Below are 23,403 nucleotides of genomic sequence, written 5' to 3' on the forward strand. Positions count from 1 at the left end.
TTGCAATCACTTCTCCAAACAAGAGCAGCAATACCTTTGTCTATAAGCTCCCCAGACAGAGAGTCCAAACTCTTGTTTCACAAGCAGCCCATCCGGCACTCACCTGTGCTGCTGCAGGCCCAGCAGCACTGATTTCTCTAGCCTCGTCTCGTTGGCTATTGTGAACTCCATGATATCATCCCGCTGCATCCCCGGCACAGCTTCCAGAGCTAGCGCCGTGTACTTGGAGCTGTCTGCGTGCCTGTCATTTCGATCTGCAAAGGAGATCGGGCTTGACGACTCCTCCAGCTGGTGAGGCTCTTCGTATATTAGCAGACTCCTTGATCTCACTGCATATAGAGAGAAGGGAAAAGAGAGGTGAGAAGGAGGCAGGTCAAAGAGAACAGCCCTGGTCATTTCAGGAAATGGAAACCATCAGAGCAGAACTAGAGCTGCAAAGGTCTTGTCATTGCAATTAACTGGGTAGGTTGATAGCAGTGGGAAGATACCACAGCAGTGGTCCGAACAGGCATCAAAAAGCTCTAAACTCTTCACAGAACAAGAGCAAAATGAAATAATCACTTTAATAACATACGTTTAAAGCAACTTGTTCTGAACTGGCATGCAATACTAACAGCTTCTCACTCAGTCCTTGGACCTTTAGTTGACACTGGCAAAGGAAGCACCAGCTGACAGCCGCTGTGTTTCCTGACAGTATGAGCAAGTGGTACAGAGCAGAAAGCAAACTCTCCTGCTACCTTTTACAGACTACTAGCCTTAACTCCTCAAACAGAAACATAAAGGCTTTAAACAGAAGTACCAAGCAGGCTAGTGGAGAAAGGCTTTGCTCATCTTGATGAAGTCTGCTGCCATCAACACACTTTGCCAAGCTATCTTTCTTTGTTATATACCCTTCTTCTATATCGATGCATGGCCAGCTAAGGAGCAGAAAAACAAGAGGTGCTTGGGGATGGCTGTGGGGATGGGGGTGAAAAACAAATGCCAAAGAGCAAGACTGAGGTGGTTGTGACTTACCAATGGAGTCTGTGTAGGACTCTGGTGAGGAATGTTGCCTGGGCAACACCATCTTTGTAGCAGAAGGATATGGCCCATAGCTCTGAGAGAAGCTGCCAAAAACTACTGCAAAGCACAGCACCACCATCTGGCAAAGGGAAGAGGCATAAGAGGTTAATTGCACCACCTCTTGGCCCATGCGTACACATCAAGACTAAAAATCGACACAAAGCAGATCTCATAGGTCTTTGAAACAAAAGACTTGAGGCTATTTTCATCGCTATCTACCATGCCTCTTAGCAAAGGCACATACACAAGAACAATTCAGTGCTTTAATCCTGGGGTTTGTTTTCAGTGTCTGCCATCATTTTGGCCTGTTGCCTTATTTACTCCCAAAGTTGAAAAGCAGACACAACCGCCATGTGTGTTTTACAGATACTGTCGGGAATTTCCGAGGTTATTTCTGCTGCTGGCCCCAGTCTTGCTTCAAAGTGACAGAGAGGCTGGCAGCCGATGAGAACAGCGTAGGCCTTGAATATCATTTCCATCAATTTATAGCACCAGCATAAAGGGAACTTGCTGGCTGGGTGTAAGGTGGGAAGAGCTTCATTCTAACCCTTTTCATATCCTGACAAATATTACTGAAATAGGAGAGAGGTAGATTTACAGCCTCAGTCATATTTTCATTTGGATGAAAAGGTTTATTTTTACTGGTATCTGAAAATCCAAGCATCAAAGGGCACCCGTGTTTTCATTTTACAACTCTAGACACCATTTCTCACATAAAATATTGTAGGAAATAATAAAACAGGTTACTCAGAGGAGCAGTGCTGCTTCTTTCATCACTGCAGCACCCCGCCAAAAGCACAAGCCCAGTCTCCTCCAGAATTTAATGCCCATTAACAATCATTAATCTTCATCAGCCAGGATTCTCACCTATCTCAAAATTAAATGTGAAATTATCAAGAGAAGTTTCCCAACCTGAGCATTTGGAAGTGAAGGGCTTCACAGAACAGAGGATGTGCCTTTGAGCAGTGGGAAGGGAATCTCATTCCCCTACAATTCCCAGTTTTAGGGAATACTCACCATAAGACAGGTCCCTGTCTGTGTGCTAGCTGCCTTACATGAACGGGACACCTTTCCAGCAACTATGGCTTGGAGTCTCTGCAGCTGCTGAAGAAGTGTTCTGGAAAGCAAAGATGAGGCATGACCATCAGACGTAGTGATCTACTTGCTGGCTAAACAGCTTTTTGCTTCACATTCCACACCTGGCAATAATGCATTTAGTTCTTGTGACAAGGTACAGATAATTAAAATCACCACCTTGAAATCAGAAGTAAGGAATGTTTTTAACTTTTACAAAGTTCTTGCATGCATTAGCAATGAATCTTTCAAAAATATCTTTTGCCTTACCCTCAGCTGACGTCCCTGAACAATGACTTATTTACCTTTTTCAGAAAGTTATTACAAATAAAAACTGCTTCTAGGGTTTCTATGGGAAGCAACTCTGGTAGGTGTACGAACAACTGAAACTCTCTCCATGCAAGTGACTGGCTACTTATATAACCTGGTTCTATGGCATGAATTGAGCAGGAGTTTCACCATTATTTGAAGTGGTGCAAAAGCAAGCTTGTAGTTGCTGTAGTTGATGGTACAGGTATATATGTCTACCCCCTTTTTCTGAAAATGCCCTGTACAGTGAATTGCTTCATTTTCAAAGAAAGGGATTTAAAACACACACTTCGTTTTCCACAATTTCATTTAATAAATAAACTATTTTATTGCAATTTGTAAAAACCTCCAGGACTTCATGAAAACCACAGTTGCTTGAAGCAGCTATTCTGACTGTGCCGTTCAGAGGTAACCTCCATGGCAATTCTGTTCTGGTTGGAGTCAGCAGTCATGGACCAGGAAGGTATTCTTCTGCTTTTCTGACTATGTTTCTTCTGCTGTAGCATCATTACTTGCTACAGTCAGGATATTAGTCATTCAAGACGGCAATGATCTCAAAGAATAAATGGTATAGGGTTTTCACAACTGTTTTCATTAAAGCTTTTTTTTTAACAGAGGAGTAACCCAAATGCCTGTCCTCATCACAGTCAGATATAGTACTATTTTGCCTCAAGATGTTAACTTTGCTGTTTGTTTCCAATTTTACTTTTTGCTTCTCTTGTACGTCTCACTACCTATTGCTGAGGGTAACCCTCGCAAAACTCCAGGCAACAGCTTTGGAGACCATGACGTCAAACGCTAAAGCAAGAAGCAAGGTTAGGGTGTCAGAGAAAATAGAAGGTTTATTTTAAGATCAAACCAGCTAAAAGCTAATTGTAGGACAGACCCAGAGGTGCCTTTACAGCTCAATATATACTTGTCTGCCTATTATTATAGATTTTTTTAATCATCAATGATCATTGCTAATTAGGGTTTAATGAATTCAAGGACTTCAGGAATGCATTCTGAAATGAGCACAAGGCACTACAGCACATTTATCTGGGCCAGCAGATCCTTCCCAACTTATTAAGGAAGGATGTCTTGCATGCTCTTGAGAGCACCCTTTATTCTGCAACTCAGTGTTAAAAAGAAGAAAGCGGTTTCCTTTTTCCTTCTTCAGTCCTTTATTCACAGTTAGAGACCACAGGCAAATTAAGAGATGGAAACAGCATCCATCACATAGATGAGACCAGCCTAATGCTCTGCTCCCAGCTAACATTTCTCCCCAGTGTCTCCCTTCCGTCCACTTCATGGCTTAGGGGTCACACAGACTTGCATACAAGCTATGTATCATCTTCTGGCACCGAAGAAACTATTCCTTCCATATGCCATGTTACACAGCAATGCCTTTTTAACCCTGCAATCTCTGAGCTATTACAGAAGACTAAATCCCCCCCAACCTGCTTCAGGCCTGAGTCACTGCGACTGACAGAGAACAGCTCTGAGGCATGAGAGGAAGGAGCTCTCCTCCTCCCCAGTTTGGGGGCTGGCAGCAGCAGCAGACTTGAAATACATATCACTCCTGCCTCTTTTTGTGGAGGCGTCAGTGAGAAAACAGTTAATGGCTGTCGAGGATAACGACAGGGAAGAGGCGATTCTCCTTGGTTTTGCTCATCTCGGCCTTTTTGTGTCCAATTTAAAAAACCTGCTGGGCAGAGCGGGCCCAGAGAGCTGACACCAAAACACTCTTGTTTCGGAAAGTGTAATTAAGCAGGTATTTGAATCTGAAATGTTGGAAGATTGGATTCCAGGATGTGAAGACCTTTCCAGCACACCAGCTGCCTTCATTGTTACTGGATGGCTACAGGGATGGTCTGGTCTAAGAAGAGAGGACCAAGGAGCAGTTCTCCACTCTGAAGAACAAGAACTTGGGTTATACCGTTTCCTCTAAATATCATCAGGAAGGCCAAGAATGCTCTTAGTGCAATGTACTGCCAATGGCTAGATCCTAACAGGAGAAAATACAATCCCACGGCAGCGTGTATAAGGGGCTTTGCACCCACAAGGATTATTTTCCACTGTGTCTGACACATTTCCCAGTGATATTCAATTAGAGGGTCACCTCTGTAGGAGGTGTGAAATGTGCTTTCACGCTTTTCCCTGCCAAGGGAAGCACCTCAAAGGAAAGCTGTAAAGTGACTGAAGACTCCTGCTCTCCTTTCCAGCACTCCCAGCAAATCCACTCTGCCCATGATGTCTTATTTTCATGTGTGAATTCACATAATTATCTTCAGAAGGACCCCTTTCACTACCAGAGTGAGGAACAAGTCAAGGCTTCCCCTCTGCTTCCAGTGACACTTTCAGTATGGAGAGGAAATCTGTCACTGCAGGACCTAGCCACCTGCGAAACTTCCTCAATACAGTATGTAAATTTAAAATCCAACATTGATTTAAATAACAGCAAATAGCTTCTAGGGGAAAAAAAACAATGTTTATTTTGACCTTTTTTACTTCAGAGAATGTATCTACTTTGCGAGGCACAAAACTTATCATAAATGATTAAAAAGCAAGAAAAATATTCTCTTTCTTTCATCTCTACACACAGAGTCCTTCTCTGCCTGTCCTATCTGTAGGACAAAGCAAACCCCAAAGTAAGGTTTTCATTTAAAGACCAGAATACCTCAAAGGAAAAATAAACCCAACAACAACAACAAATCATGATTCTTTCTGTTTTGAATTACAAAGGAAAAAAAAAAAAGAAAAGAAAAAAACAGCATTTTTTTTTCATCAGTGTTGCTTCAGCACAAAAACACTGTCCTGCTGCTTTCAAAATAAAGAGTTGGGTCCAGGGCTGTCAAGCTTTGTCAGCTGTTATGGGGGTGGTCTGAAGCGAAGTGCAAGATGTCTCACTGTATGTAAATCCAGATCCTTCTCGTCTTGAAACAAGACTTGGTTAAAGGGATTTATCAGCCTCAAATGAATGAAGGGCCATGTAAATCAGTACCTTTCAGTACCCTAAAGGGGGCCTCCAGGAAAGCTGGGGAGCGATTCTAGGTCAGTGAGTGTAGTTATAGGACGAAGGGTAATGGATTCAAACTAAAAGAGGGTAGGTTTAGATTAGACAGGAAGAAATTCTTTACTGTGAGGGTGGTGAGGCACTGGCACAGGCTGCCCAGAGAAGCTGTAGATGCCCCATTCCTGGAGGTGTTCAAGGCCAGGTTGGATGGGGGTTTGGGCATGCTGGTCTGGTGGGAGGTGTCCCTGCCCATGGCAGGGGAGCTAGGATTGGATTGTGTTTAAGGTCCCTTCCAACCCAAACCTTTCTATGATTCTGTGATTGTCTATTTGTGATAATAATATTTATGTACTCAACCATATGCTAATTGCATCCTATTTCTATCTACTTCTCCAGGAGAAGTGAACATCAGTGTATTTATTTATAAATATAGACTTAACAGAATCGAAAAAGAAAAGTACATCTCACATGTCATACACATAGTACCCAGTCTTTCAATTCTGTCTCTTTAAGCCCAAATAGCCACAGTTTCCAGTTAGACAACACTGGTGTATGGACCACAGTAAAAGCCTAGACTAACATCAGTTTCTGTCTTCGGTCCCAGTGCCACCATGTGAGTGGATCAAGCCCTCTTGGTGACAGGGACAAGTCGGTTCAACTCTTGATGTCAGCCTCTTCTCACACCCTTCTGATACAGCAGTGCTCAACATGTTTGGACGCTACCCAAACCAATGAGACCCTTGCTCACTTGCGGCTACAAGGCATAAGAGACGTGCATATAATAATGTGTTCCTGTAGTTTTGAGAAAACTCCTTAGAAAGGAACTTGGATGGGTTTCTTGCAAGGCACTGAGTCACATAAATTAGGAGAGGAAACATATGCCAGTGTTCTAATACTGAAGATGCCAAAAATGCTGCTGTCACCCACTCACATTAATGAAAATTAAAAACTCCCCCGCATCTTGATCCCACAGCCTCCTGCCTTGCCTTATAAGATACATGAAAGTCAAGGAAGATTCTTCTGGATACATTTTTTTTGGACCACATTTGCACCTCTTACATCCAATCTTTTCAGTCCCAGAATTTCAAGCTGAGGCAGGTTCTTGGGAAAGATTCTTCTAAAATTTTTTACGCTGCTTTTTTTAGCAAGAAATTGTGGTGCTTCCATGGTTTGGAGCCAGACTTTGAAATGTAAGCAGGGTTTCCCTGAAGTCCTAGGTATGTATCTGTGTAAAATTTGTTCTATATATAGACTAACAACATGCTCTGAAAAACTGATTGCACATACTGAAAGAAAATCCTGCTGCTCAATAGTTGTATGTGCTGGAAATTGCCTGTCAGCTCTCCTCAACTCCAGACAGACTATAAAAACACAATAGTGACTGCACATGCATGTCCACAAACTTTTAGGTGAGCAGCTATGGCTCACTTTTCCAACAAGGAAAAAAAAACAAACATAAATTTTGTCTTCATCCACACTGAATGCAAAAGGATTTTGTATGTAATCAAAGTGCTATTTTATTGTTATATTTTTCCAGTCTTACATTTTTTTGCTATCAGAAACAGCTCTAACACTTGTAGATCTACTTTCATATAAAACTGTCACTGAGGTCTTTATTTTTTTTACTACATTGAACACTCAAAGTTGCAGCTGAAGTCAACTTGGACTCTGATTTGAGCATATTAAATAAGTCACGTATGACTGCGTGCTTAGGAACTTTGAGAAATAAGGTCCTAGATATTTAAATTTGGACATCCAAGAATAAAATTGGCAATGCATAATTTGACCTTCGCTTCTCTATGAGCTTCGATCTCTGACTGTAAGTATGAGATGAAAGTACCAGCTATAGGATGCTATGAAGACAAGTTCTGAAACATTTGAGTAATTTCTGGATGACACATCAAGGCAATGTACCAATGAGGAAACTGGTCATTTTGAGTTCAATGTAGAAAAATGGATTATGTATATTAAGCAAGGACCTGGAATCATTCTCTGAACAAGACGTTTACAAAGCTATACACTAAATTAAAGAAAGTGTCTCTTTGGGGTGAGGTTTAAAAAAAATGGTGTTACATAATTCAGGCTTGATGAAAGCAGGCACTCTTACAAATCTCCCCATACTTGGATTTGCAGCTTTCACAGTTTTTAGGTACAGTTTGCATCTAAATACCCAAACCAGATCACCATGAAATACAAGAATTTCTGTGAGGAGGGTCAGGAACATCTGTTTCTCTGCAGGAGATTACAAATCAGCACTGATGCTCGTGCAGAGAGAAGAAAACAATGCAACTCATCCCATATGCCCAGAATATGAAGATTTCAGAGATAATATCATGTAGGTAGGTAAATAGTTTTAGACCAGTTAGCTTTAGGGAACTAAGATTATACAATAACAGAGAAGAGGTCCTAAAAGAACGGAAAATATTATTAACAAAGCCATTCTCATGACTTCATCCACAACAAGAGATGTAAATCTGGCCAAATTTAGCCAAACTAGGGAGAACAATTCAAGGCTTGACAACTTCTTGTCCCTGAGTGGATCATCCACAGCTGCACCCTCCCTTTTAGCAGCTGTTTTCAGCACCTACTGGGATGGATCCTAGGAGAAAGAACCCTATTCCACACCTGCAGAACAATTCCTGGCTCTTTTACATAAAGCACTGCAGGAAGATACAGGAGGGACAGAAATGGCTTGGCTCTCTTCAAACAAGCAGCAGATGTCTTTATGCATGAGCAGTGTGTGGGAGACACTCTCTAGCAAATTACAGTGCTACAGGGTCTGGCTCCATGAAATTAGAGATTGGATCCGGAGATTAGAAACAACACATGCCACTCAATTAGCAATACATTGGCTGCCAGACAAGCTCTGGGGCCATTTTTCACGATCGTGGGTCTTATCTTGAAAACCAAGTTTCCTCCCACTTCAGTGCTACCATCATGTTTAGTGGTAATATTCAGCCATCACTTCAAATGCCTCTAAACAGAAGGTGTTACCAGTGGGCTCACCTAGTACCTACTCCTTGGAATTTGCCTTCAACAGAGAACATGCTGAGCATAAGCCATGACTGACACTCCATTCTCAGCTAACATACAATTCAAAGCTCAGCTATAGATCATTTTCTGCCACGTATCCTTTGAGAGTCACCATTGAGACACCTATTTACTCAGAAATGAAAAAATGAGAAGAAGCTGATTCCCCCTCCAAAGGAAGCAGTATTTCCTAAAATGACAGATATTCTGTGGTGTCAGATGATCAGAACAGCGTACAGTAACTGCAATGGTAGCTAGTAGTCCAGAACAAACTAATACTGACTCTTGAGCTTCAACAGTAAGTTCTACGAGTGTCATGTTCCTGGTCACGGCCTCCTGTCAAAGCAGTCTTTCACAGACAAAAGACAATTTGGAGAGTTGGGCTGCAGTCTTTTGTTTGTTATGCATCACTAATCATGTTTCCTTGGGCAGTGGAAGAGCTCAAGGAAGAATACTAAAAGGTTTCTCAAACACACCACAAGCTAGGAGACAGTTTAGCAGCTGACATCAAAGGCCCTGCATTTTACATCGTGCTGCACTGTCATGGTAACTGTTCTCCATCATCTTTCTTTGACACTAATCAGATCAGATACAGCTATTCTTCACATTTCGATTGATCTCTTAACTTTAGTGTTTTCCTTTTTCCCTGTAAAATCATGCTACAGTTTTGTTTTATTCCCCTCACACCTTACCTGTTAGTATTCTCCAAGACTTCGACCTTCTTACGCAGCTCGCTATTTTCATTTGAACAGTTCTCAACTCTGGAAATAGCAGAAGGAAAAAAGGATATAAAAAAATCAGTCCTTTATTCAAGACATTCTGAAACAAAACAAATTTGCTTTCACAGAGAGCTCTGTGATTCTGCCTGTATTTACAAAAAGTTACACCAACTGACTTTAGTCATAACCTTTAATCATGCTTCAAGGTGCAGAAGACATTGCATTAGATACTACTCGCTATAGAGCATCTGCTTACAGTGCTCAACTACAACCAAGTAGGTGCAGCTTATTCAGGGTAATCTGTAACTACTTTTTGCCCCTTGAAATAGCTACAGCAAAGACCCTGCTCCAACCTTCTCTGTGCATCAGGCCACAGGACAGATACTTAAAAGTCACTGAACATGTTCCATCTGTATTGTTAGCAATTATTTTGTGCAAGGGTGTTCCATGTGTGCATTTCATTTCTAGGATGAAGCACCGAATAATTTAACAAATACCATGCTTCTGAAATCAGATCCTTGAGTTTCATAGAGGTTCAAGTAAAAATATGGCATTCCTAAAAGACAACTATGCTATTACCTGCCTGAATAGCTTTAAGAGGAAAAAGGCAAAGGAAATACTTTCAAATCTGTTTATGTATGCTAGAATTTCACAAAAGTCTAACTCTGAGAAAGCAAGTCTCACCCATAAAGACATGAGAAGAACAATAGGAAATTTAATCAAGGATATCACTAAAGATAGTACACAAGAGTTAGCAGATCCATCTGGTGAAGTGCATAAGAAAAATACCAGGATACTTGTCTCTTGGAAGACAGATTAATTTGGGATATAAATCACTAACTGGGGATTTGGCTCCTTCTTGTTAAAGGAAGTCAATTGGTCACATGTTGTTTTCCTGAGCCCTGCTTATTCTCCCAAGCAGTCTTGACTCACCCACTTCCAATTTCTGTCTCCATCTGTGCTAGAAGACAGAATATATTCCCTCTGACCCTGCCTTTTCCTGGACACTGCCCACCCACTAGACCAACACAGTTGCACAAGAGAAAGGCTGGTAGTAGATGGGTCTTGCCTTATTTGAGGTTTAAGGTCTTTGGCAGCATGTTACCTAAGCGTTGGAGATAGACACAGTTATGTATGGAGCATCTCAGCACATGTACCACAGAAGCCAGAAGAAGGGCCTTTTCTCAGTCACAACCACGAGATGGCAGCTGGCACTTTGTGCACGAAACAGTCCCAGCATCAACAGCTGGATCCCTTCCCACTGCAGCAACCAGTGCTATTGGAACGTTTGAAACAGGAAGGAGGCTGGCTTACTTTTTTTCCAGACTGTCCATGTATTCTTTCTTTTTTCTTCTACTTTCCTGGGCAGAGATCTAAGGAAAAGGGAAGAAAAACACCAAATATTTGCAAAGAAAAAAAAGCAGCAGAGATGAATTAATAAACTGGTAAAGAGCCCTGACATTATTTGATTCAAGCCTCGGTACTGTTCTCATTCCTATTCCTGGCAAGCAAAGCACTGACTTGGTCTGTTTCCACATCCTGAAGCAAGACTGCTCCCTCTCAGTAGTAGGAAAAAGATCACTCTGCTCTTACAGAACTATCCTTAAAAAGCAAATCAGATTCATCTGCAGAGAGTATCTTAGGGCAAATACTAAATACTAAAAGATGATGCCAGGAGAAAATCCTGCAACTGGGAGAAGAAAAACCCATGCATAGGTTAGAAAGCAGCTTTGCAGAAAAAAGACTTGGGGAATCCTGACGGACAACCAGACAAACATAAGTCAACAATATGCCCCCATAGCAAAGAATGACAACCAGAGCTGGGGCTATGTTAGCAAGACCATAGCCAGCAGGTCAAGGGAAGTGTCTCTTCCCCTCTATTCAGCATCTGCAAGACTGCAGTTGAGAACTGTGTGAAGTCTGGGGCTCTGAAATAAATACTTTGGACATATCGAAGCAAGTCCAGAGCACGGCCATGGCTATAACAAGTATGCTGGAGCCCACGACATAGCAGCAGAGGCAAAGAAATCTGGATTTGTTCAGATTTAAGAAGATAAGGAGGGAATCCTATTGCTAAAACAAAAATGAATTAAGTCTTCTCAGAGGTGTATATCAAAATGAGAAGAGCCCTGAATACAAGTTACAACAAGGGAAATTCCAATTAGACATGAAGCTTTTATTTTATTATTTTTATCCAGAAAAACAGCCTAACTTGGAAATAGGTTGCCCAGAGAGAGGCTGAGGACGCAGCACTCAGACAGTAAAACGTGACTGGACAAGTCACTTAGTAACTTGATCTAAGCTGCCTGCTTTCACAGCAAGGGGTTGGACCAAAGGACCTGCAATGATACCCTTGAATACAAATGAGTAATTATATGTAAGTGGTACATAAAAAGCACAAGGAAATTTAAAATATTTTTGAAAAATTATGTTAGACCAAATTTCAATTCAGTGTGGGTAAATTTACACCTGTCTGCCAAACCAGTAACAGGATGCATTAACCTTCAAAAATGTGCTAATATCATCTAGAACAAGCAAATTTGCCAGGTCTGAAAAAATGCTTTCCTCCCCATCACTAGCCCTTTGCCATCTTGGGAGAAAGAGGACTTGCAAGGCATTTCACAGCCTTGATATCAACCATTCATCTAAAGGTCATGGAATTCAGTGATAAAAAGACTGGAGTGCTGAAATACGCAGTCAAACTTTAAAACATGAAATGGTGAAAAACACCTTCATCACCATGGAAAGGACACAGAGGTTCTTTGCCTACCCATAAGAAAAAGATTGTACTGTTTTTAAAATGGAGCCAGGCAACAGCAACTTGATACTCTACTTACTAAATACTCTATTGTTCCTGTGTTCAGGTAAATACCTAGACAGAGAGGCAGTGTCACAGTGACAGACAATTTGATGGATGTGTTAAGGAGCAAAGAAGAATACTTTGTTAAAAGACATCTTACAGCATTCAGCAGTACTACAGACCATTGCTACTGAAATGTTGCAAAAATTTGTAGTGAAGGATGAGTAGGTATTACCCAGCAAAACTGCTAAACAAACATTGATTTACCTTGTTCTTTATTTTTCTGCGGATTTTCTTCAGCACTTTCTCCTCTGCTTTTGTCAGGGGCAGTTTGGTAGGGATTGGGTACCCCTCTGCTATAAGTGTCCTCTTCTCTTCCTCTGTCAGGATGAGCGGGCCAGTCCCCTGCAATTTCTGCAAGTGTCACAGAAACAAAATAACATCACAGCAAGAGCACACAGCCCTAGAGAAAGGGGGTTAGGGAACAGTGCAAGGCAGCAGCTCTCCCACTTCAGAGTGGATTCTGTCTACTAACCCAGCAGTTTCTTGCAATTGGGAGTGTGTGGAAGGGGAAGACCTTTTAGGTAGCTTCCATTCAGAGACTGAACCTTTGGGGCAGGATTGCCTCAAAACAGCTGCTTTCAACCCTGCTCTGAAGCCAACAGAAAAACTCCCCTTGGCTCAAATGGGAAGGAGACAAATAAGAAGCACTGCTGAAAACACCTCCCTAAAAATCACCACTTGATTTCCAAGACATAGCAACAAGTGGACAGATCTACCAGTGACAAGTTAACCCAGCAGAGCTGGGTGCTAATGCAAAACACAAACCATGATGCGAGAAATCTCCTAACACTGCTCAACCCTGCCTCAAGTCAGAGGAGAGGCACGCACCATTGCCAGTGGGAACAGGACAGACAAGAGAGCAAGAATTGCTGGATCTCCAGTTTTGACCAGAGCTGGACGCATCCAAAAAACAACAGAAATTAGCAAATGTATGGCAAAAATAGTAATTAAAAAACAAAAAACAGATTCTAGAAAAACTGAGCCCAACTTACATGTGGTGCAGTCAGGAGAGGGGAATTGGAAAGCGCTGAAGCTGTGCGCGACGTGACTTTAGCCGTGGCTTGCAGCTGGATCGGGCTTGAAGGAGGGAGCGATCTAGCTGGGCTCTGCCCTCCTTCCGAGTCACTGCCATGACTGCTGGGAGGGGTTGGAGGCAAATGCAGGGGGTCGACTGCTGAATGGCAAGAGAGAAATACAATGTAAGATTTGGAGGTGCTAACCTAAACTTCCACTAGAGCCACTGCCGCCACCACCACCAGCAGCTTTCCAGGGCTAGGACTGTCCGCTAAAAGATGGGTCAAGCAAAAGTGGAAACTTGAAAGATTTTCAGAGCATGCAGGTCTCTAAAGGAGGCATGAAACACAGCAGCTCTCTTTAGGTTCAACAGACAAAGCAGGGCTATGATCATGTGCTCTGATTATTTCTACCTACCCCTTCAGCTTCTCCAAATGCCTTGAGATTTAAGTATAAACCTCCAGTACAAGTATCCTACTTGTGAAACCACATTAGCAGAGAGGGCTCTGAGCCACTAGACCTTTCCAAAAACAACAGCCTTTCCCAACCTTTCTATGGATTTAACAAATTGCCAGTATTTTTCAAGAGAAGATAACATGCCCAAGATGTTACATCAACAGTAAGAGAAGAAATATTTTAGCCCCTAAGGATCTAGTCTGGCACAACTGGCAGTTAGTGACAACCTTGTGATTGCTTTGCCATACCGATGGAGCAGGAATAGCATAGGTAGCCACCGCAGGAACCTCTTTCATATTGTGCTCTCCAGAGCTATAAGCAAACTTCTACTGCACTTGCAGACAACAGAACTTGTGCTGCAACTGGCAAGCAAAGTGCTGCTTATGACCAAATGGGGTCTGGACCAAGAGAAACGGTGCAGTCTCAGATTACATGGACAACTTAGTTATGGCTCTTTTGGATGTCCACTAACTCATTTTTCCTCTGATACATTTACAGCAATCACAATTGGGAGTAGGAAGATACAGGGCTCCATTTTCCACCTTCCACTTCTTTTACGCTTTGCAAATTTGAGTTGAAAAGCTCAAATCGGCGTGGAGGGAAGAAGGAAAAAAAACAGTAATGAAAAAGTTATTACAAAAAAAAAAAGTTATTAGGTCTTTTTGGCTAGCATCTTAACTCTGGTTGCCAGATGTACACTTGTAAAACAGTAATGCCCTTAATTGCACAAATTGAGCAATCCCATCTATGTTTTGGATTAAGATATAGGCTTTTTTTTTCCACCTGCTAAATCAATTGCCTCTCTTCCTAGAGCAGTTCTACTTGTCTACATAAACGAATTCACTAACAGAACACCAAGTGTTCCTAACTGAGATACAGTTATCTCCTTAAATTTCAGTCAAAATACTTGGCTTTTTCAAACTTTTCCCAGGTTAACAGATTATACGCCACAATTCCATGTTTTACATTTGGGGCAGGGAAGATCACTCCTTCCCCCTCAATTTATATATTTCAAAGGGACCCTGGTGGTTTTTAAACCTGAACTGTAACAAATATGCTAAAACCAGATGTGCCTAACTTAATTTCATATACACTCTCTTCCTTGCTTTTGCAGCAGAGGTCAAAGAGGTTAAAACCAGCCAAGTTTCCACTTGTGCTCTTCGTATTTTCTGTGCCTTAGGTAAGTTCCCTCAAGCTGATTTCTCTCCTAACCTAAATAATCCCATACTTTAAGGATTCATGCTCCCTCCAGCAACTGCGTTAATTGTTAGGACGTTGCAGACAAAATAGAGATAGTTTTCTTTGTGATGCGCAAGACAAAAACAAAGAAAAGGAAGATATAAATGGGTCAGAAAGGCTGGCTTTTTAACCGCCTGAGTCAAATCCCTAGAAGGCAACAGCTTCAGCCTAAAGTTTAACATGGTAAACAAGGAAGCCAAATATTTAATCAGGGTAAAGTACATTCATCACGCATTCTGGTCATCTCCTTTGCATGTGTTGGGTTGGTAATTAACAGACCTTCCTTAGAAGAGAGGTTCAGAAACTGATCCACTTCATGGGGCTCCAATTTAATCTCCGGAAGCACTTTCTGGCTCAGTGGTTTCATCTAGAAAAGAGAAATTAACAGCATGAAAACCCAAAGCACACTTCTTGAGGTCTTTATAGAAGGATACAAGGATGATTTCTCCATAAATGGAGAGCTTTCCCTCTCATACTCTGCTACAGGCCATGCCTGAACTGCTTTACACAGTTTTGCTAAGCCAGGCTACAGAGAATGCTGCCCTGACTAGTCCTGCCATGGCTTTTCTTATTACTATATTTAGCTAAATAAAAGATTACGCCTCAGAGATGACATTTCAGACTGAAAGCTAGCAGGCAACCCACTCAAATTACTTCTCTTAGCAACAGAGCTGCCGCTAGGATTTGCCGGACTGCACAGCCAGTTTGAGCAGAGACAGAAATGCTCCTGGAGGCGGGGGAGAGCCTGTTCAAGGCCATTGTCACCTGGGAGCGAGATCCAGGTGCCACTCACTGAGCCCTGGGTTGTCAGACCCAAGTTCATTTCACAGTTAGGAGGAGAAGGAACAGAGACAGCCATGGCCAACAGACTTTTGGAGGACACCTGACTTGCCCTGTTGACAGGGCTGGTTCACCAGGCTGCCAAGCTGCTGGCCAATCTGCCTGAATGCTGCATTCCCAGGCTTGAGGAAGTCAGTCTGGCATACCAGCATGCTCAGTGCAGCCAGAATCTCTCCCAGTAACCTGTGTAACTAATCCATGAGATGGTAGCGAGCCACCAGTTAGTCCCAAGATGCTCTTTGTAGTATCACAGCACCCCAAGCTACAGCAAGGCTATGTACTGGGGACAGTGCATGCAGGCTACAAGAGAACTATGGGAGAGATGTGTTTCAGTTTTCCCAGTTTCTCATGAAACAGTTTATGTCGCACATATTTCTGACCCACATCCTAGTGGGAATGTTTATTTCCAACATTTTCTAGCTCCAGATGGACTGGGCTGCCATCACACCCTGGGGAACAGGGATGTCACAGTACTTTCTCCACTGGTGGGGAGCTCTGGTGAGCCATCAGCTGCTGCAGTTTGTTCTCCTAAACAGCCAAACTAAGCCCTTGTGAATGCCCACTGGCTGCTCCAGCTGTGGTCAGAAAGGGATCACAAACACCTTACTAGGCAGGCTGGAGTGAAAGCAGCAGCACCTCAAAATGTCAAAGCTTGACAGGCCTGGCAAAAGTGACTTAGTAGGCAAAAAGAAAAACACTCCAGTCACGTCAAACAAGGAGTCTCACCCTGATGAAGGGAAGGTGCAGCACTAAAGCAAGTCATTGTGGAAGACATTTAGCTTGTCAGGGCAAATGGGTTAGTCACTTAAGGTGAGGAGAGGAGAAGAGAAAGTCTGCAAGTACCAGGGCATCAGCCTGCAGCTCGGCTTGCTCCCCGTCCAGCGACGTGGCCGTGACAGTGAGACTGACGGAGGGAGTAAGGCCTGACGTCTCGCACAAGGCTGGCTCAGTCTTTATTGCTGCTGGAGTCAGCTCGGTACCCAGACACCATTCCTCATTTTCCAGGTCACCTGCCAGGGAAGGAAATTGGACACCACATGTTTAGGTCAGAGACAGAGAGACTACAAACGAAAATGATGTCATCCCTCCTGCAGAGAAGGGAAACAAACACAGAAGGTATTTCAGTCCATCAGCAACACTCTGCCCTTACTATTCAGCTCTCAGTCAATGCAGACAACTGTTTTGGGGCTGTAACCTAATCTTAGCCCCAGGATACAGAGAGGAGCAGTGAGGAAAGACACAGAGCACTAATCACTGCACGCTGCTGAAAGCTGCTTACACCGAGCAGAGCAAGACTAAACAAGCCTTCAGGTAGAGCAGCCAGGGAGCCACATCCTACACACACTAATGCCTGTTGACTCAGTTTTATTCCTCCTTGCAGAGGTAGTGCTTAGCCAGCCCTCTGCTCCTCTCACTGCCTGCAGTCACCACATACCTGGAGTGGTGGCATTACACTTCTAAGAACAAAGGATTTCACACTTTCCGGAGCTTTCCCCAATGACTCATTTAGTAAGTATAAAAGAAGGCAGTGGTTTTGATGATTTCACAGGAGCACCAGTGGCATGGTGATGACGCTCATTTCCTCCCCAGAGCATCTGGGGGACACAGCACTGGATGCATATTTTGGCAGCAACAAAACATGCATCATATGTTGGCAGAGCTGGCCCCAGCCCCCACTTACTGCAAGCTCACTAATCAGAAGAAAGCCATGCAACCTTTAATTGAATAAAGCTGACCAGTTTGTCTTGCACTGTCAAGAACTGGAAGAAGGTTGGGCTGGTAAGTTGCTAGCTCCCTGTTTCCATTCCTGGGGTAGCGACTGGGGAGGAAAGATGTTTGGCTTGCTGAAAAGGGATTTATTTTCTTGGGTACAGAGTATGACAGAGGACCAAGAATTCAGGATTCAATCTTTAAAATAATTTCCCAAGGCCATCAAAATCCTTATTAAAAAAAAAAAAAAAAAAAGGCAGATGCATTTTTGGCAGTTGCAATTCTACCTTTAAAAAATCCCATTCCCATTGCTGCTGCTGGGGTTCAGTTGTATATGGTGGTGTCTCCTCCTGTGGCAGATTACCCCACCTCATGACCCCACCCCTCTGTACTGTACCCCAGCAGCACACAGCGCAGTCCTCTGCCACAACTTGTCAGCAGCTGCGAGAAGCGCGTCCATAAATCAAGCAGCTGGAATCCAAGGCCAAACATACAGAAGGGAAAAGGGTGTTGATTTTCCTTTCAGAGCTCTCTCCTGCCTTCATCCTGCCTCTCCTGCCTGCAAGGCTGATACAAGACCTTCACGCATCTCGGCGGACCATGCTGGTGAGATGCCACCAGAGCCGAGCTGCAGGTAGGTAACAAAAATAAGAGCAGTCTCACAGCCTCCGTGTTCGCCTGCCGCTGCTGTTAGGACCACACAGACAGGCTGCAGGATGGGAGAGGTATGCACAGCGCCGGGGCTGGTCCTTGCTCTGTGGTGGGACCTAACCTCCGCCGCTGGCAGGGAAAGGGGTAATCTGAGCAAAGGCACAGCGAGGGATTAAAAATGAAAACACCTATCCTGTAATCAGACGCTCCAGAGCTGCCAGCCCAGCTCTGCCAAGAGGAGTAGCTGTACAGCAAGGGCTGAGCACCGTAGTTAAGTTGTTGAAAGGCTCACTCCCAAAGCCTTCCGGGAAACGCAGAATTATAAAAATAGAAGTATTTACAAAAAAAAAAAAAAAAAGAGGTAGCATTGTCTAAATATTAACTCAGGAGAGAAGACGTTGCTCTCTTTCCACCCTCCCTCCTGCACCTCCCTCCTTACACACACAGAAACGCCATTCCCTCCCCCTGCCAGTTGTAACGAAGTATTTGGTGGACTCCCTCTCGATTGGTGTGTGTAGATCATTCAGATAAGAGCTTTAAAGGGGTAAGTTTGCCTGAAAATCCCGAATCCCTTGGCAAATGCAGCTTTCAAATGTTTATTTGGATAACTTCTGCCAAAGCCTTCCCCTCGTGGTACTGCGTGGAGGCTCCGCTTGCTGCCTGTCTCACCTCAGGGTCGAGCTGGACTGTGGCAGTGCCAGCAGCATCCACAAGCTACCTCAGCCTCCCTTAGGGACGGCAGGCTACTTTTAAACGGGAGTTGTCAGTGAACCAAGTAATTAGCCCTGAACTTTCTGAGATTTCTATCATCATGCAAGTCAAAGAGGCTTTTTCCAAGGCCATGGGTGCCCAGCAAAACAGGGCACATCCTCTAAGCCTGCGGGTCTTGATGTTTATCACCTCTCATCCCCTGGCTCATCATAAGGGCTTAGCTGCTGTAAGGCAGCAAGACATGCTAGCCTTCAGCCTGTCTCCGTCCTCCCTGGAACCTGACCGTGCTGACAAACCTGACGTCCCTGCCACCGCCACTTAGCTCTGCACTACCTGCTCCGAGTTATTCGAGGCATTAAAGCCAGTCTAACCAGTTCACGGGGTTACAGATGGTTTTGGAGACAGCAACACAGTGCATTTGATACTGAGGTAACTTTGAAGGACTGCATTTAACTCTTCTTTGACATTGCCTTTCATGCGTGCATGGTAACAGCTGTCATTCCAGATGAACCCTCTTGAAGAGCAGAGATGGAGCAGCACACTGGTCAAATCCTACCTCAACACTCCCCTCTCCCTGCTTTTTCCAAGCCCCTACAACACAGTCACCACCTTGGTCACCAATGAATCACTTTCTTCTGACGTCTTCCAGCTCCTGAAGTCGCCGGTGATCTCTCCTCCAAGCCAGGAGAGCTGCGAGTACATTTCCCCTTCCCCTTTCCCCTCTTTCTGAGCACAGTAGTATGACACTACCCGAAAGTCATTATAAGTTTATTATTCTAACAACCCCTAAGAGCTTTAGTCTACTCTGCAAAGCCCTGTACTAGCCAAACAAGGAGCCCTTGCCCCAAACTCCTTGAGAATACCGCACAAAACAAGATACATTTAGGCACACAGGGGAAAAACTGACCAGACTACACAACACTGGTCATATTGAAAGGCATGGCACACCCTTCATGACAACATTATTTCTGATGGAGAGGTCTGAAGAACCATGACAGAAGGTTTATGGGGGATGAGAAGAAGCAAGAAGGTGCACATGAAACCTTGAAATGAAATACACACTGGAGAAGAAGGGCAGCGTCTTCTCCAAAACAAGCGAGACGTTGTAAGAGTAGACGACTGGGGTCTGGAAGTTGAAGGTGAGTATTCATCTTTATATCTGTCATAATCTAGGAGGCACACATGAAGTATTGAGACAGAGTCCAAAACAACAGGCTGAGAAAATGCCCTTGGTGACTGTATTGTGGATGGATATGGACAGGGCAGCACTGCATTGCCAAGTTGAGATAAAATACGCTGCAAACCACTCAAGAATAAGAAAAGAAAGCCTGAATGAGAGATTTAGCTATCCAAATGGCTAGGAAAATCCACATCCTAAAGATGGTCACTTTGGCTGTTAAAGATCTCTTCTCAGCCTTCAAATCCCTGACACCAAGGTTCACTGCCGAGCAAATGATCCTGGCTGCTAGGACCCCTTGCCCAGATGAAATTTCCTATGAACTTCACAGCTCTGTCATGCAATGACTCTCTAGCTGAGAAGCATTCCCCTTCACCTACCTTCTCAGTAAGTCCACAAATGCGAGGCCTTTTGGCACATGAAATCTGTCACTTAAGCCATCCATATACTTTGTGAAACCTCAGCTAAAGATCCTACATGCAATGTACTAGCACTGTTAAATTGCACATACAGCGTATGTTAACTGAACATACTGTTACAGCTGCAAAGCACCCTGGTATTCAGAAATACCCATGAAGGTTTATTTCAGTGTGTCTTTGCATATTATATAAATCTAAAAATAGCAATGTTCCTAATGTGATTGAAAACGTTCTCTGCAGCACCTGAACCTTACCCAACACACAAAGTGCACGGCACTCCCTTAGCTGGGGTGAATGCCATGTTTTGTTATTCCCATTGCCTCTTGCACAGCCTCAACTCTCCTTTACCAAATACATTTCAAATTCAGTTCCTACAGAGTTGTTTAATTCCCTCCTAGGGAACAATCAAAACGCTTCGCCAACTGGAATTAATTTCCACAGCAGTCCTGAAAATTCAACTGAGCCACAGAGAGATTAAGGCCAAAAAGTATCTATTAATTTAAAATGACCAACTGGAGACAACCGGAATTGGATTTTTAAGATGATTTAGCACTGTTGTTATACTTCACTTTATCAAAACAGTATGCATTGAGTTCAGGTGCAGCTGTGAGCATCTAGCACTTCTGCAAGTTAAACTTCCATTTCAAATCAAGCATCCAGAAAAACAATTTACCACAGTACCCAAGAGTTTGTGACATGCATCTAAGATCTCCCACGTCCAAGACCAAAATTACATTTCTTTAGAAAGCTTTTATGTGCTGCTTTGGTAATTAAGCTGCCTCACTTTTCCTGCAGGCTCGTTTAGCATGCCTCTTCTACCTTCTTTTTTTAAAAAAAAAAAGAAAACAAAAACAAAACACAACAAAACAAGGCAGGAGCCTTACAAAGCACCAAAGAAATTCAGTCAGTGTAATGAACAAAATTGTCACTGATAGGAACAGCTTTTAATATGGACTTTTCTTTGCCAGCTGAGCTCATCGTGTGTCCTGCATGGTCCGAGGTACAACACTGATAACACGTTCTAAGAACCGGTGTATGCAATAGCACAGGAGAAGAAGCTCAAAATAAGATGCAATTCCCTCTTTGTGTGTTTAAGTACTGCACATGGTGCATATTTACACTAACTGTCCAAGTAGCAAGCAAACCCTTTCTGTCCTCCACCTTTAGTTTAGAGCCCCTAATCCTACCCCAGGTTCAATCATCTGCAGTTAAAATGGACGATGCTAGTAGGACCTACCCAACATACCACAAGTGGACTTTCCCTTTTTCCTTTCCTTGCTCCACATCCTTATATCCAAAAGGGAAAAGGTTGTTCAACGTTTTGCTCAGTGAAAGCTTAAGATCTTTAAAATCCATTATGAAGACTGAGTCACGTCAAAGTGCTTGGCTTTCGGTGCACAGCACACCCAAATTCTTAATTTCTCTCTACACTGCTCACCACATACATTACAAAAGTAATTTGCAACAAAAATGGAGTTCACTGCTTCTCTAAGCATCACAGCTGTAGCAATAATCAGTACATGTGATTTAGGCATACATGAAAAACATACACAACTAAAAAAGGCTGTGTTTGTACAGAAACCAAAATACCACCTCTACAGGTTCCTAACTTTGTCCTTTCAGCTGCCAATATTTCCTGTGAAGAGTCCTGGAACTAGAGGGGGAAGGAAAGCAAAATAAAGCAACCCACGTGCTTTGCTATAAGATGTTTATCAGGTCCCTTTTCTATGCAAATCAGTCAAAACTCTCCCACAGAGCTCTCAGGTAGCTGCCAGCTGCTAAAGTAAGAAGCCAGGTTTCTTCGTTCTTTCAAAACAGCACTTAGGAGGCTGTGGTAACTTAGAGAAAAGGACAGAACTACTTTGCTCCTCAATGTGCTTAAAAGGCTGTTAAGAACCTATAAAAATATGTCAGGATTAATATATATATATATATATATATATATATATATATATATACACACATACTACTTCTGTATTCATTAAAAAACATGTACACACATACATATATACATTTATATATTTAGACATATTCTCTTAACAGCACCATGTGGCACTTTCTGGGATACTCATATTTCTCTGATGACCTACAACATTTTACTTCTTCCTTGGCTTTCCCTTTCCTTTTTTTTTTTCTTTTTTTTTTTAATTATTTATTTCTATCCAATGTATTGCTTTGCTTTTTAAATACAAATTCTTCAGTCTCACCCAACATACCAACTCCCATCCTCAGAAAATATGTGTTCTCCAGTGTCAACTGAATTTCACCCTCCACAATAGACGTGCAAATAGAGCTTATGAAATAACTGAAAAGACATCCCTTGCTCTTCACGTTCTGCACTATTCATTGAAGAGTATAACAGAGGCACTTTTTGCATGCATAGCCAAGTTGAATCATGAACTTGCTCTGTATCTGAAATGAAATTAGAGATGCGCTACACATCTCCACCCGTACCCAGACAAGTGGTGAGAACACGAGCATTCAGCAAAACACCATCTTTTTCACCTCTTTCCTGCAGTAAAAAGGAAGGCAGCACCACTAGGCAAACTAAGCCACACGAAGGATGTACCACAGAACCTAATCTTGATGGGCAAAAAAAAGAAACCCAACCAAAAACCAAGGCATACCACCCTTACCATCATGTCAGATGGCAATCACACTGAAAACAGATGTGTGTGCTGCATCGTCACTTGAAACAAGCCTGCAGGTAAGACATGTAAAAGCATCAAGGGTTATGCTTATATGTATAAGCAGAACAAAGAGGCTGTCCTTGCCTCCTCAAAGTTCACTTTCCAAGGAAAAGATAAAATGGCTAGAGAGGGACAGAACGGGAAGCTTAAGGAGACAGCAACAGACCACTCGTCCAAGTGCTTTGCACATCTATCAGAAGAGACAACTCAGGACAGCATAACACTAGAAGACCCCTAATGTCTCCAAGTACTCCCCAGCTCCCATTAAAAAAAATCCCCTCTTCAGCTGCTTCATGGATTTCAGCAAGAGGGCTTGAATTTGCTCCTTTCAGTCCATGACAGACCTCGCAGTGCCTCCCAACGCAGCACCCATCACACGTTAATAAGTGGCTCTCAGTCAGAGCAGGAGCTATGCTCACACCAAAGGCCTGCGTGTGCCAAGCA

General features: G+C 43.1%; 1 protein-coding gene across 3 annotated transcripts in view; it reads right to left on the reverse strand.

Moving 5' to 3' along the window:
* CREB3L2 (cAMP responsive element binding protein 3 like 2) overlaps positions 1 to 23,403 on the reverse strand; it is a 77,714-nt gene that overhangs the window by 7,022 nt on the left and 47,289 nt on the right. For 2 of the 3 annotated variants that reach the window (XM_082751779.1, XM_082751781.1), the window contains exons 3-11: positions 16,445 to 16,611; positions 15,041 to 15,128; positions 13,045 to 13,226; positions 12,257 to 12,403; positions 10,504 to 10,562; positions 9,163 to 9,231; positions 2,080 to 2,179; positions 1,015 to 1,141; positions 104 to 329 (exon numbers count right to left, since the gene is read on the reverse strand). In XM_082751779.1, coding sequence (XP_082607905.1) covers positions 104 to 329; positions 1,015 to 1,141; positions 2,080 to 2,179; positions 9,163 to 9,231; positions 10,504 to 10,562; positions 12,257 to 12,403; positions 13,045 to 13,226; positions 15,041 to 15,128; positions 16,445 to 16,611 — 1,165 coding nt within the window. The remainder of the gene's footprint in view (positions 1 to 103; positions 330 to 1,014; positions 1,142 to 2,079; positions 2,180 to 9,162; positions 9,232 to 10,503; positions 10,563 to 12,256; positions 12,404 to 13,044; positions 13,227 to 15,040; positions 15,129 to 16,444; positions 16,612 to 23,403) is intronic. The other variant, XM_082751780.1, reaches the window with a different exon arrangement.

The sequence above is a fragment of the Aythya marila genome, assembly GCF_965140915.1.
Source record: "Aythya marila genome assembly, chromosome: 1".
Lineage (NCBI taxonomy): Eukaryota > Metazoa > Chordata > Aves > Anseriformes > Anatidae > Aythya > Aythya marila.